This window comes from Arvicola amphibius, chromosome 6 (assembly GCF_903992535.2).
Source record: "Arvicola amphibius chromosome 6, mArvAmp1.2, whole genome shotgun sequence".
Taxonomy (NCBI): domain Eukaryota; kingdom Metazoa; phylum Chordata; class Mammalia; order Rodentia; family Cricetidae; genus Arvicola; species Arvicola amphibius.
Window position 1 is genome coordinate 129,566,137 of NC_052052.2, and position 15,568 is coordinate 129,581,704.

At 44.1% G+C, this 15,568-nt stretch overlaps 1 protein-coding gene across 1 annotated transcript in view; it reads left to right on the plus strand.

Annotated features, from left to right (window-relative positions):
* The window catches only part of Mboat1 (membrane bound O-acyltransferase domain containing 1), a 105,167-nt gene that overhangs the window by 41,392 nt on the left and 48,207 nt on the right, over positions 1-15,568 (plus strand). Inside the window, exon 2 of the mRNA XM_038334186.1 lies at positions 14,758-14,903. Within this exon, the coding sequence (XP_038190114.1) occupies positions 14,758-14,903 (146 nt within the window). The remainder of the gene's footprint in view (positions 1-14,757; positions 14,904-15,568) is intronic.

Genomic DNA, 15,568 nt, shown 5'->3' on the forward strand with positions numbered 1-15,568 from the left:
GTTTGTTTGTTTGTTTGCTTATTCATTCATTTGTCTGACTATTTATTTGTCTATTTATTTATTTGTCTGTCTATCTATCTATCTATCTATCTGTCTATCATCTATGTATCTATCTATCATCTATCTATCTATCTATCTATCTATCATCTATCTATCTATCTATCTATCTATCTATCTATCTATCATCTATCTATCATCTATCTATCTATCAATCTATCTATCCATCTATCCATCTATCTATCATCTATGTATCTATGTATCTATGTATCTATCTATCTATCATCTATGTATCTATGTATCTATCTATCATCTATCTATCTATCTATCTATCTATCTATCTATCTATCTATCTATCATGTCTCTCTATTTATTTTTGAGACAGTTTCTTTGTGTATCCCTGGCAGTCCTGGAACTAACTCTGTAGACCAGGCTGGCCTCTGCCTCCCGAGTGCTGGGATTCAAGGCGTGTTCCACGACCACCTGGGTCACCTTGCCCTTATAGTGTGGCTAAAGAAAAGTGTGGCCTGGCATGGGCCTTGGGAGGCAGCATCCTCAATGTAGAGGAAATGGCAGTAACCAGAAAGGCAAGAGAAGAGGGGCAGGAAAACATGACTCCTGTGTCCAGACGAGCAGAGTCATGTGGGGGAGCAAGCAACAGCAAGAAGTCCCGGTGCTCACTGGCTTTAGTAGACTAGGAGAGTCTGGGCCTCCGCCAGAGTAGTGGGATGGTGTGAGTGAAGGGAGATGGAGTCTGATTGTAGAAATGGAAATCCGCACTGAGTATGGTGGTCCAGGCCTGTAATCCCAGCATTTGGTAGGCTGAGGTAGGAGTTCTAGGCTAATCTGCGCTACCAAGACCCTGTCCCAACGAAACAAACAAAACTTCAAATAATTCCCTTTCTCCTGTGACCCCATAGAGAGCTGAGAAGGTTGAAAAACTAATACACACTAAAGAAAAGCTTGCTTTCTGTTGAAACTAAAATGAACCTATAGTTGATCATCGTGCCTTTGCAACCGAGGAAGGGATGATTCGTAGGGGCATGCAGTTGCTTTGACTCCTGGTCCATGCTGATTTCCTTTTTAACTATACACAAATATTTTGGAGAAGGCGATGATGTAGTGAGAGCTCAGCATAGGGCAGCCCCTGGGGAGTACACATAGTGACAGTACCCTCTTTTGACAACTGCCCTCCTCCGTTTCTCAACGGCCACCAAGCCTTTGGGTCCCTCTGCTTTTGGAGATGTGACAGTTGTGCTGTATTCCATCTAGCCCCATGAGAGCTTTGTTTTATGAAAACTAAATGGCAATGTGCTTTATTTTCAAATTAAACCAAATTAAAATTAATTTTGTTTTGAGACTTTTGGAAATTTCACAACATATTCTGAGATAATTGGTTTTGCCCCTGGGTATTGCATAAGACAGCAACCCTTAGCTGTGCTTTTTTTTTTCATGGTCCCTAAAGGTCTCCCTCAACCTAAGATCCTCAAAGCAATTATTATTATTATTGTTATGGTTATTATTATTACTGATGGTATGGCTTTGGAGAAACTTACTTCAGAATGATTAAGTTTTATCTTGAGTTCACTAAGAAAAAGATTGTCCATAGTCATTTTGTTTGCTTGTTTGTTTAGGAGACAACAAAGGTTATGGAGCCAAGAGGCCAATTGGGAGTTTTTCTTTCTCTTTATCTTATTTAACCTTCATTTTACCCACTGGGAACACTCTGGTGATAGTTATACTGACTGTCTAATTAGTGACAGGAAACAGCTAAACACTTGCAGAGAGAGAGAGAGAGAGAGAGAGAGAGAGAGAGAGAGAGAGAGAGAGAGAGAGAGAGAGAGAGATTTTAATGAGATGACACTGGCCTGTTATAATATTGATATTGTTTGGACTAATTTTTAAAATTAATTTTTACATTTCCAATGTAATTATAAATACCTAAGAATTTAAAAATAAAGAGAAGAATAGAAATTGAGTTGTGAATGTTTGTCTTAAAGCCACAATTATGAACTCAAATATCATTTGTAAAGCTGATGGGCCAATTGCCTTTTTACTGTAGGAGTTTATTATTTGGTAGGGTGTTGTGCTTTGGTGGAGGTCTCTGCCTCCTGTCCATGATTTCTTGCAAGGGTCGTTCCAAGAAACTGATGGCCTCGAATGAGAGCCCTCCTCCGTTGAGTGTCAGAAAATGGCTCAAAGGAGCAAACGAGAGGCTCGCTGTGATATCTGGCACGTGCTGCACGTTTAATGCTGTGGATGCTGTGTGCACCGCGTGACATGCATTAGCTCCATTCCGTGAGAGTAGCTACACTTCCCATTTTTGTATATATTTTGTGTACTCACGTTTGCTTGTTTATCTGTGTATGTGTGTTTATGTGTATGGATTCCTGTACTATGTGGGTCCTGGGAGTTGGACTCAGTCCTTAGGTTTGGCATCAGGCATCTTTACCCGCTGCCTGTCTTCCCGGCGCTCGTCTCACTGTACAGAGATGTGGGCTGTATGAGTTAGCTGAGGTTATACTGGGGGACAAGGTGAGAAGCAGCTTCTGTTTCACAAGGGCCACTTTTACGTGTGTGCCATTGCTCTACTGTCTCCTGCTTCCTGCTGATCCAGGGACTGTGCTCAGCACATCTGGGCCGTGTTCCCCCTCTGCTGTGAACGCTTGAAGATGTTTGTCTAGTGACCGCAACACTCCCTGGCTGGAGGCCAATTAGCCATGCGCATGTGCTCAACCACTACCCAGGAAATTGAAAGTAGTGCACCCAGGTTTCTCACCACCAGTTGATTGAAAACAACTGAGCAGATTGCCGCGTCCGATGCCAGCCCCCAGGGGTGGGGAGACACAGTCTTACACTCAACTAGAGGGAGTTGAAACTGAACGGAACTAGCAGGACCCAGAATCTTGAGGAACTACATCATTCAGAGGAGCCAGGGTTTTATCTTACAGCCAAGACTTCCCCAGTGAGTAATTATGTGTAGAAAAGTGTTCTGTATGGTGTTGTTTGTAACAACAAAAGCTGTAAGAAAATGAGAAACTGTAGAACGGTTGAGTGAATGATGTCACGTGCATAACATCCCGGACGACTGACACAGTATGCTTTGCTTCTTTCCTAGATACAGGACCAATTTGAAAATAAGACCCAAGCAACTAGCAGCAGAGCTAAAATATTGCTTTAATGATGGAATCACAATAGGTCTACTGACTCTTTAATGCTTCTTCTTCTTCTTCTTCTTCTTCTTCTTCTTCTTCTTCATCATCATCATCATCATCATCATCATCATCATCACCATCATTATTATTGCTGGAGTATTGAGGATTGAGCCTAGGGCTTCATGTATGCTGGGCTGTAATTCTTAATTGAGTTCTATATCCAGCCCTGCCCCTTTTTTGCTTTTTATTTGAGGACAGTATCTCTTCAGATTCCCCAGGCTGGCCTTGAACATAAGATCCCTTTGCATCTCTGCACTACCAGGGCCCACTATACATTTTTACTCTTGAATGAAACCAACTTCCTGTCTTTCTAGCAGCAAGACCCTTGTGGTAGGATAATATATGCAGAGAGCACCGATGGAGAATGCCTTTGTGTAGACAGTCTAGTTCTCAATGAGGAAAGCCCTCAGGGGCTGGACTGAGCATGCTCAGTGCCTCCCTTTAGCATTTGTTAACTTCCTCATCCTTTACCTGGGGACTCTTCAGGTGGATAGGAAGTGGAATGCATCTTCCTTGTTATGGTTTGGATATTAAACATCCTCCAAAGGTCATGAGTTGGATTGGTTGTCAACCATTGGCACTGTTGGAAGGTGCTGGAACCTTCTGCAGAACAGGGGACTAGTAAAGTGTTGGGAGGTATAGCCTTGAAGGACAAATCTAGACCCTGGCCCTTCCTTTTTTCCCATTTTGCTTCCCAGCTTTCGTTAGGTGACAGACCTCCTTGCTCCTTCTTTTTCCACAATGATCTGCCCTGTTACAGGACCACAGCTGCGTGGCCAGGTAGCCATGGAAATCTCTGAAACTCTGAGCCACGTACCTCTTTACTCCTTTTAGATGATCCACCCCAAGTATTTTGTTACAGCAACCAGAAACTGACTACCATACCTTCCTGGGAGATGAAGTGGAAATGACAGGCTATCTGTCTCTAAGGGGTGAGGACTGCTCACTCGGCCCTCCTCCGCCTCGTACTGTGGAGTATCCTGGACCTTTAAAAAGCGAAAGTGAACTGGAGAGCAGTGGATCTTGTGTCTTAGTTGCTTTGCTCATTGCCGTAGAGGAACGACTTGAGGAAGGGAAGTGTACTCAGGCTCACGGTTCAGGCCGTACAGTCCCAGCCTGGAGCTGAGGACATGACTGTGGAACCAGCTCGGGCTGTGAAGGCCAAAGACTGCTCGCTCCCATCATGGTGGAGTCAGGAAACAGAGAAAGGGGAACCCAGTGCTCAACCGACTTCCCCACTTTCTCTTTTCATTCAGTCTGGATCCCAGTCTATGGCATGATGCCACGGATTCAGGACGGGTCTTTCCCTCTTCCTTGGAAACACCCTCACAGGCATACCCAGAGGAGCGCTTGACGAATGCCCTAGGCATTTACTAATCCAATCAAGTTGACAGAATTAATCAGCACCCTGAGAAAGATGCCCATCTTCGTAGCGGAGTGGAAAACCACATCACAGGGGAGACATTATACCATGACTGTACGAAGCCAAAGGAGAAACCAATGCCTGTGAAGAGAAACTACCTTTTCATATTTGAATTAAATATAGAAAATGTATTAAGGTGTGCTCACTGATCTTGTAAGAAGGAAGGTAGATGGTGAGATCGTCCCTTCATTTAGCTTTTTCATCTTCTGTTGAAAATAGAGGCCTATCATTTTATTTAAAGTGAGCATTTATTAGTTTTATAGTAAAATGAAATCAGTGAAAATTCACACGGCTGTGTCTGCTGGGCTTCATTTCGGTGTGGTTTTACCCGGGGCCTGGACGAAGGAAGGGCGTGGCATCCCTGTTGTATGTTCCATTCAGTCCTGGAACACGAGGTATTAGTTTAGTTTGTCTGAATGGCCTTATAAGCTCCATTTGGGCCAGTTGTGTTTTTTTGTATCTGTATGTGTGTGTGTTTACGCATGTGGATATGTGGTGTATGTATATGTATATGTTTATGTGTGTGTGCCTCTGTGTGTATGCCAAGGCTGGAGGTTAATATCAGACATCTCCTATGATGCCAGGCGCAGTTGCTGGAGATCCAAACACAGTCCTTATACTTGCATGGCAAGCTCTTTATCAGCTGAGCCACCCCATGGCACCTCCCTATTTGCTCATTATTAAAATTTCAAATCACAGTGTGATTTTATTAAGTGCAGCCTAGAGATACATATCTTATATGAAGTTTAAAATATTTAAAGACATCTTCAGATATCACAGCATTTAAAAAAACCAAACCCTGGGCTAGGGAATGCCCTAGAAAGGTAAGTGAACTTGCTGTGCACGCATGAGGAATGAGAACCTAAGTTCAGATCCTCAGCCCCTATGTAAAGAGCCAGGTGTGGTCTTCCAAGCCTGCAACCCCAGCGCTGTTTTGAGGGACAGAGACAGGAAGATCCGTTTGTTTTAAGCCCTGTGTAAAACCTTGGGTCTACAATGTGCTAAGTCTTCCCTGTAGCATTTTTCCAGTCCATGAAGCAGAGGAGGCACAGGAACAAGGCAGTGTTAACAAAGGGCTCTCTGGGTTTGTCAGCCAGCACATACGGATGCCATGTTGAAAAAATGTCAGTGATATCATAGTTCCCATTAGCCAGGTAGGAAAAGCAGATCTAGCTGTCAGGAGATCCATTTCCATCTGTGGAGAGTGTGGCCATGTCTCCACGTCCCTCTGGGGACCACTTGAGGGGTTTGGATCAGATCAATATGTCTGATATGTTTTTGTAATGCCTTTAATTACTGTAGTACTGAACTAAATACTCATATTCCCTTTATCTGCTACTTAGCAGTATGGTGAGTAGAAGCAGGGCTCAGCTCATCTGCCTGTTGTAAGCACCCTGGGAACTTTTACAACAGAAAGGCCTCTTCTCCTTCATTGTGGTTTAAGGTGAGGCCTCAATCCCAATGAATACTAACCTTTTCAATTTTGTTTTGGAAGGAAACAAGAATTTTTTTGCATGGAGTGTGTGTGTGTGTGTGTGTGTGTGTGTGTGTGTGTGTGTGTGTTCCTGCATGGATTTGGAGGTCAGAGGACAATTTGCTGGACTTGGTTCTCACTGTCTAACACATGGGTCCCAGGAACTGAACTCAGATCATCAGGTTGGGCCGTAAACGTATTTACCTGATGAGCTGTCTCTAGCTCAAATCTCAGTCCTTTTCAGTTTTTTTTTTGGGAGGAATTTTCTTTTAATATTAAATTACATTTTTCTTTTTTTACCTTCCTTTGATTCTAGTAGACAATTGAGAGTCATTCTCTCCAGGTGGTCTTGTTAGTTAGTTACAGTTTGTAGTTCAGCTAACATATGGAATTTTACAGTTTAGAAAGTGCTAGCACGTTCTACTTCATGCCCCTTATAATCCTGTGGATAGGTGTTATTTTCTCATATAACCAAGAAGATGGTGGCATTTCTTTACTGGATGAAACCTACTTTATCTTTATTATCCAACCAGGCTGAGAGAAGTTGATTACAGCCTCACCTGAGTCATGTGGAACATTTCAGATTTCATAAGAATATATAAAACACATAAACATACACATTTATGCAATATATGTATATTTTATATTAATACATACATAATATTTATATTTTAATTAGCCATATAGACATTATATAAATATATATTGCCTCTATGCACCACACGCACACAACCTGCTAGGGTAAGGATATTTTTCTCTATGTAGATCTTGATACATCCAAGCTTACAACGTCGTCTGCAAATGCTCCATGTTATCTTCCAGGCCTTTTCAGCATCCCTTGCCCGCTTCTGGGACCCAGAGTTCTTTGCTAAGACTCTAGTCCTACATAGGCCCCTCTGACTCCTCACTCGGTTGTATTTCCACCTGTATCCAAGGCTGTGGAGAGCCACGGGAAGGCTTGCTGGACCCGAGTCAGGAAGCTATATTTGGATCCAAAATGTCTCCCAAAAATCCATGTGTTATGGTGTGAGGCCTAATTGGATAAAGCTGAGTTGCTGGGGCCATGCCCTTGAAGGGGATTTTGGGACCTCTGCTGCTTCCTGTCTGTATCTTGGACCATATGAGGTGAGCAGGCCTCCTCTACTGCATGCCCCGCCCCTGCCATGAATCACCTTGTGCCTGAATCACCCAGGCTCACTATCCCATGGACTGAAAATGTGAGGCAAACAATACCATTCTTCTTTTTCAATGGTTTGTCCCAGGTATGTCTTATAGCCACAGGAAGCAGATTTCACACAGGACACCTGAATTCCTGTCCCATCTCTGAGGCTCAGCGCTCTGTGACCTGGAACGCTTACTGGGCTCGTTTCTTCATCTAGAGAACGAGATGTTGGAACTGGGTGAGAAGGTTGAGTTAAGGTGGGCCCAGGAGCCAGACTCCTGAGCTGTTGTTCTTTATGACCAGGTTTCCCATAGCCCAGGCTGGCCTCACACTTGCTTTTTATCTGAGGAGAGCAGTGAACGTCCAGTCCCTTCCCTCTACCTCCTCAGTGTTGGGATCACTGGTGTGGAGCATCACACCTGGTTTTAGGCAGTCCTAGGGACTAACTTGGGGCTCTGTGAATGCGAGACAGGTACCGTATCAGATGAGCCTCATTCTCAGCTTAGAGCCTCAGAATTCAGCTCCAGTATTGCCACTGACTTTCTGCTATGTGAACTTTCGATAAATTTCTTAACCCTCTTGTGACATAATTTCTTTGTCTCCCACTTACTTTAAGTATCCTCCTTTAAGTGGAGATGAAAGGTCTTGGGGAGAAGAGAGGGCTCGGGCAAGTTCTGGCCATGTGCTTGGTACCATACATGCTAGCTACACCATCATTATTATTGGCTTCATTGTGCTGGCTAATAGTTGCAATGAATTTTTTTTCCAGAGGAGGTTGGTGAGAGCATGTGTGAAGATAGGGTATCCCAGATCCTGCATGGTCTTGAAGTCTATTCCTTCTTCCCCGTTTCCTGAGCCAAGGATTATAGGGTAGATGTATCCTTGCCATGTCTAAAGAGACACCACAATCATTCCCCCTCCCCTCCAAATAGCGTCAGCTTTTTTTAGGATGTTCATTCTGAGTTGTAACTAATACAAGGCTGCATGATATTTTCAGGACAGGGCAAGCCAGAAGTCTTCCTGTGCAAGTTGAACTATCACCAAGTATGTGTGGATTGTTTCTCTGGGAATTAAGAGGGCTAAATCTCATCTTACTCAGAACTGCTGAAGTAGGCTTGGTGTGTGAGAATACAAACTCTGGGGACTTGGAGAGTTTCACTCAAAGAACAATCATTGGCAAGGACTTTTAGCCCTTGTAGTATTGCTTCGAATTCCTCCTGGACAGTGCTTCTCATGAAGATCCCCAGTTTAATTCAGAGTGCCACCACAGAGTGGAATGTTTTAAGGGATTGGTAGTTTAGTTTTCTTGGAAGTTGTTGACAGTCTTTGAGATGACTAAATGATATGAATCACTTTGAATGACAGCTGACAATTGTTAAGCCCCTGACACACAACACGTTTCAGCAAATGCTGATTGCTAGTGTGGGAAGATGGCTAGGTAGGTAAATTGCTTGCTGCATCAGCACGGAGAGCTGGGTTCCATCATCCAGAATCCATGTAAGAACTCCACCTGTGAGCAGGGCTCGTCTCAGTGCTGAGGGCTGAGACAGGTGGATCCCCGGGGACCACTGGCCAAACAGCTTAGCCAAATTGGTGAGTTCCAGGTTCAGTGGGAGACTCTGTCTGGCAAGATAAGGGGGGAGTGGCAGAGGAAGATCCTGCACGGGTACCAGTCATGCACACATACATGAATACACACTTTTTAAAAAAGTACTTTTTGTTTCTGTTCTCAAGCTTGTGTGTTTGAAGCAAAGGCCAAAGGACAGTGGACTTTTCCAACATGTACAAACCTAGAATAAACTGTCATTTCACAAGGGTGGTCGTATCCAAACAGGGCCAGCAACTGGGTGGTCCTGTTGGCAGTCATTTTGGTGGAGCCTCTAGTAGCTGGCTCCAGGTTTTGATGAGGCCCACAGCATCCTCTGCAGCCTTGGCTTTGGGTTCTACCTACTCTACCTTCTGGGATAAGATCAGGGATGTCTACTTCGGCTCTTGGGTTTGGGAGGGAGGGTTTTTATTGGGCAGTGTTATAAGTGAAGTCCCCCAGTGTCTCAGAATGTGACCATGTTTGGAGATGGTCTTTAAGGAGGTGCTGATGAGGGTGGCCCATATGGAATCTAGTATAGTTGGTGTCCTTATATGGAATCTTAAGACAGTGACACACAGAGAGGCGATGTGAGGACACAGGGCTAGATAGTCAGTAAAGCTAAGGGGAGGCACCAGAGAAGCCAATCATGCTCATATCTTGCTCTCAGCCTTCCAGCTTCTAGAATCAAATGCTAAGTCTCTGTTGTTTAAGACACTTGGTTTCTGGTCACGTTGTTATGGCAGTGCCAGAAGTGCTATAGGCAGATGGCAATTTCCCCGAGTGGTAGTGCTTCTTGGGAGGACTCTAGGAACTGAGACTTAGTGTTTCAGAACCATGAGTGATCTCGGTGGAGCTGTGACCTCAGCCATTGCATTCCATGGTGTTCCTAATTGTCTCCCTGTGTCTGGGGAAGCAGGCTACCACATAAAACTATCAGAATCATTAGTGTGAAATTTGTCATTGTCCTTCATCCATTGTAAGTACTCAATAAAAGACACTTGTGTTCAGGATGAGAGGAGCTATCAATGGAAAGTGTGCTGGGTTGCAAAATTATGCACATTGATTATCCATCTTTAATAACATTTGCTTATCCACAGGCTGGGGAGAAGAATGGGCTCATTGCAGATTTCAAAACATATCTTGCTAACATTCCAAGGCTCCAGGAATAAGAATCTCTTTGAAAGTGAAAAGTAGCTAAAGGGTGTGGAACAGACTCTTTTTGTTCTGTGAAACAGAAGACAGAAGGGAATCGCAGTTTGAGTTCCCCTTCTGTTTTTCTTTGGGGGGAGGGGTTGGGAGTGCAAGGCAGGAGAGGACTGTTTGTCTTCAAGTCAGGGATCTTTCAATCACATTAGTTTAGTCTTGGTGCGCATAAAGCGGTGCCACCAAGGAGACACTTCCAGGCCTGCTCTCTCGCCTGCCCCTCCTTGGCATACTGCTGGTACGCCTCTGGAGGAGGGGGCAATCATTTCAGACTGTTGATATTTGCTATCTGTTAAGAACAGTGTGCTTGACTCCCTCCAATTAGGAGGAAGGCAATATTTTTAGGTCCTGACACAGTTTGTTTTTAGTTGGAAGCTATGAAGGTCACGAGAAATCCCCAAACAACAGCTTTCTTGTAGGTAGAGTGTGAGAGAAGCAGAGGTCATTTATGAGCCACGTTTGGAAAGCTCAGCACAGCACACCCTGGGTGGGTGGGATAAGAATACACACTTTGGGGGGGGGGATGTTTGATTGCCTCCAAGTGACTCTGAAATCTTGTCAAGGCTGTGGAAATTGAGCTTGGGCTGGATCTGAGTCATGCCAGCTTAGCTTGGGTTTGGGAATCTGATCAACAAAACAGCTGCCCTCTACTTCATCTTTGTACAGTGGGGTTCACACAATGCTGTAACTGTGGGAACAGAGCTGTTGGAATTCAGGAATGACCCTGCAGCCCCCGGCGTGCCTCTGGAGGCTGCAGCACTGGGAAAAGAAATAACCTGCCAGTGTCCAGTGTTCCTTGTAAATGTGGAGGATTTAATAAAACAGTATCATGATGCATGCCCGAATGTTTTTTATCCGTGCTTCCTCTAAGAGGTGGGGTTTAATCTTTTGGCATATGTTCAATACTTTTCACGAAGACAAGTTTTTACAATGAAAAGGAAAAAAAAAAAACAACTCTCTTTTCCAGTTCTCTTTCTGGAAACTTCCTTGACTTTCAAGTTTGTCTCTGCTGTAGGTTTATAAAACTCAGTTTAGGAGCTGAAAGCCCAGGAAATGAATAATTGGGTTCAGGGCTTTATTGCCTCTTCATACAGGAAAAAAGGACGAAGGTGAGTTGGGTACCATGTGAATTTTGGGTGGGAGAGAGACTGGGTACAGAGCAAGCAGGGAAAGGGTTAGGGATGTCAGTTGGAAATAGCTCTACGAGAGTTGGTGAATTCATCCTGTGCTCAACTGCACATCCTGTGCTCAACTGCACATGTTAATTTGGGGACTGTAGACTACTAGAGAGTGCATGCATTGTTTTAGACGCGCATATGTATTAGCTTCTTTAGTCCAAAGACGATGCTAGGTGATGGAGCAGGGGGCTGATCAGACACTAAGGGTGATCAGGAGGGGTGGGGTGTGGCTCTTACTAACACTAGGTATGGATCTAGAAGATTCAGGAACCTCACTGAAGCTTGGGCAGTAAGGGATCTTTGTCAGTTCAGACAATCCTTTACTGTTGCGGGAGCTCCTTCCGTTCCTTCAGCCATCTCAGCGGCTATTGGCTGAAGGAGCGGAAGGAGCTCCCATAACACTTTACAATCACTTTTAGGCTTGTGTCCTTTCTGTTTTGTTTTCTTGTAGCTTGGGTTTGAGATAAGGTCTTGCTATGTGGCTTGGCTGGACTGAAGAATAGTGCATAACCTAGCCTGGATTCAAAGTTGTCATAATCCTCCTGCCTCTACCTTCCAAATTCACCCTTGTGCCTGGCTAGGCTGAGTAGTTTATTCTTTAGCTCATTGAAAGCTTTTCCTGTCATAGCACCGTCTCAGAGTGGATTGTGCTGGGGTAAAGAGGGGCACAAATGCATGCTACTGGATCCTGCCCATAAAGTGCCTGACTCAGTAGGTCTGGGGTGCCAGAGACGGTGCTTTTCTAACTGGTTTCCAGGCAGCGCTGTTGCTACTGCCCTGAGGGCTATGCTGCAAAATAATACTACTGTATTCTGAGTTATTCCTCATGTACTAATGCTCCACGGTTCCTGGTCAAACAGAAAGGATAGAGCAAAGTCTTCTGTGAGCACTCTCCTGAGTAAATACGCCCTACTGTGGGCACTCTCCTGAGTAAATACGCCCTACTGTGGGCACTCTCCTGAGTAAATACGCCCTACTGTGGGCACTCTCCTGAGTAAATACGCCCTACTGTGGGCACTCTCCTGAGTAAATATGCCCTACTGTGGGCACTCTCCTGAGTAAATACACCCTACTGTGGGCACTCTCCTGAGTAAATACGCCCTACTGTGGGGCACTCTCCTGAGCAAATATGCCCTACTGTGGGTACTTCCTGAGTAAATATGCCCTGCTGTGGGCACTCTCCTGAGTAAGTATGTCCTACTGTGGGCACTTCCTGAGGAAATACGCCCTACTGTGGTTGTAGACTGGTCACTGGGTTGAAAGGAAGCAATGTGTGCTACACACACCCATATACACACTTAACTTTTAATTTTTTTTAGAGAACAATCTCGCTGTGTACTCTGAGGCTGCCCTTGAACTAGAATCCTCCTGCCTCAGCCTCCCCTCTGCTGTGATTACAAGAGTGGTCTACTACCCCAGCTTCTCACTCTATTTTGTGTGCATGCATGCCAGTTGTTCCTTTAGCCTAGATAAAAGATAGGATCAAAGCTTGCACAGTAGGCTCCTAAGCCCTCTTTTCTGGGCCTTCTCGGATAAGGGTGGAATCCAAGGCAACAGGTGTGTTTGGGTGTCTGGTGAGACACAACCTTTTACACACAGAGGAAACAGTGCAGTCATCATCAAAGACAGAACAGAGCTTTCTGAAAGTGCTGGTTTCTATGAGGGATCTAAAGTACTATTGTTTTCCATTGAGAAAACATAGTGAGCGTAAGTGCAGCTGATGCCCCCTCCTTCCTTCTCCCCTCGCTCTCTCCTCCTCCTCCCTCTTCTCTCCCTCTCTCTCCTCCGTCTTCTCTCCTTCTCCCTCCCCCTCTCTCTCCCTCCCACTCCCCCAGTAAATAGCTAATGAATTTCAGTAACAGCTGCCCCACATTGAGTTTTGGAAAAATGCTGATGAAATCTTGTGGTTTTATTCATGTTTAAATGTCTTAAATCTTTATTTTTTGAACTTATTGCTTTCTACAAGTGCCTTGATCCAATTTTCATCCTTAATAGTTAGAAGGGTTTACATTACTTTTCCAGCTTTTGATGATGGTTGGACTCCTCAACATGTTCTGAGTTAGATTACCCTTAACTTTAAAATGCAAAGATACATCTTTGTTCTTTTTCAAAAATTTGCAGATCATTCCCATAGATATTGAGGAATATTTTTTCTCCCTCCCTACTTCCCTGTCTTCCTTCCCTGGTTTGCATATATAGCCCAGGATGTCCTTGAACTTATATATGCAAGCAGAGATGATGATCTTGAACTCCTCATCTTCCTGCCTTGGCATCCCTGTGATGTACTTCCTCCAGTGAGGCTCCACCTACTAGCAATACAACAACCTTCAAAAAATAGCGTCACCAGCTATGGACTCTAATGTGGGATGTCCTTCTGTAAATGTGTTGTTTTTATTGGTTGATGAATAAAGCTGTTTCAGCCAATGGCTTTTTGGAGTAAAGCCAGGCGGGAAATCCAAACAGAGGTATATAGAGAGAGTAGGCTGAGTCAGAGAGATGCCATGTAGCTACCAAAGGAGACAGACGCTGGATCCTTACCAGTAAGCCACAGCCTTGTGCGAATACATAGATTAATAGAAATGGGTTAATTCAAGATGTAAGAGCTAGCTAGAAGTATGCCTGAGTCACTGGCCAGACAGTGTTGTAATTAATAAAGTTTCTGTGTGAATATTCAGGTCTGAGCAGTCGGGAAATGAAAAAGCAGTCTCCTACTACAGTAGTTCCAACACATCAGCCTGTGGGGGTGTGTTTCATTTAAACCACACACAAGGGTGCGTCAGATAATATACTCTTCCTTTTAGGGAAGTGCTGAAAGTCAGGAACGGAAACCCAGTCAACAGACTTCCTGTCTCCTTAGAGCAGCAGTTCTCAGTCTATGGGTCATGAACCCTTCAGGGTCACAGATCAGATATTCTGCATATCAGATATTTACATTATGATTCACAACATCCACAAAATTACAGTTATAAAGTAGCAACGAAAAGAATTTTATGGTTGGGGATCACCACAGCATGAAGACTGTATTAAAGGGTCACATTAGAAAGCTGAGAACTGCTAACTTAGACACTAAAATTTCCTTTCTTGGGAAGGAAAGCATTTGTATGTTTGAAGGGGCTGAAGAAGAGACTCTTGGGTTTATCACTTCTTTATTTTATTTTTATTTTTTGTGTATGAGTCTTTTGCCTGCATGTATGTCTGTACAGCACATGCCTATATGGTACCCAAGGAGGCCAGAAGATCCCTTGGAAATGGAGTTTTGGATGGCAAGGAGCTGCTGTATGTGTGTTGGGAACTGAACAAGTATTAACCTCCAAGCCATCTCCCCAGCCCTGGATTTACTGCACCTCGTGCAGGCAGCATTCTTCTTCCGTTGCTCATCCCTTCCTTCTCCAAACACTCAGCTCAGGGGAGACTTTTTTTGTTTCAGAGGCATCTTGGAATAGACACCTGAAAAACCAAAAACAAATTTATCCATAGGCAAAGCACTGAAGGGGGTCTTTGTTATCTGTCTCCACAGGTTAACTTTGTGGCTTGCCAGCTCTTCGCCTTGTCTGCTGCTTTCTGGTTTAGAATCTACTTACATCCTGGTAAAGCCAGCCCCGAGGTCCGTCATGCATTGGCCACCATTTTGGGCATTTATTTCGTTGTGTTTTGTTTCGGCTGGTGAGTATGAACCTCGTAAATTCTAATGTTTCATTTGTCACTTGGATGCTTTGTGATGATATTCTTGGTAAGAAATATATGGCATTATAAAATACCTCCTGTAGTAAAAAGATTGGCGAGATGGTGACTGTTGTAGATACGTTATCGTAAACTAATGGGGACGTCATGGGAACCTCCATTTGCGTTATAGACTGCATCCGACGAAGAGGCTAACCATTGAGAGTCAGTGCTGTCTATTTTTTTCTTAAGATTAGACTTCTAAGACCTCCTTTAGTCATGTAGATGGAACGCTATAAGGGTCAGTTCCTCCTAAGATTAGGGGACCCCTCCCTAGTCTTCACAGATGTTGCTGTGTTTCTTGTCTTGCTGTTAGAGACTTGGTGTTAGTCCAAAGGCTTCAGTGTAGGGATTAGGGACATGAGTCATTCTCTAACAGATGGGGGGTTAATCTTAGTGTAGACACCTCCTAACACCCAAAGATGGCAAATACCTAGGGAGTGACACTTCTTAGAGACAAACATTTTTAGCGGTGTCTCTTAAAGGAAATTTCTGAGTTTGGTGAAGGAACCAGGATACTGCTCGAATCATGCCATAAACCACTGGGGAAGGATGCATCTTTTGTGTCAACCACTGTATTAAAAAAAAAAAGAAAAGAAAAGACCTAC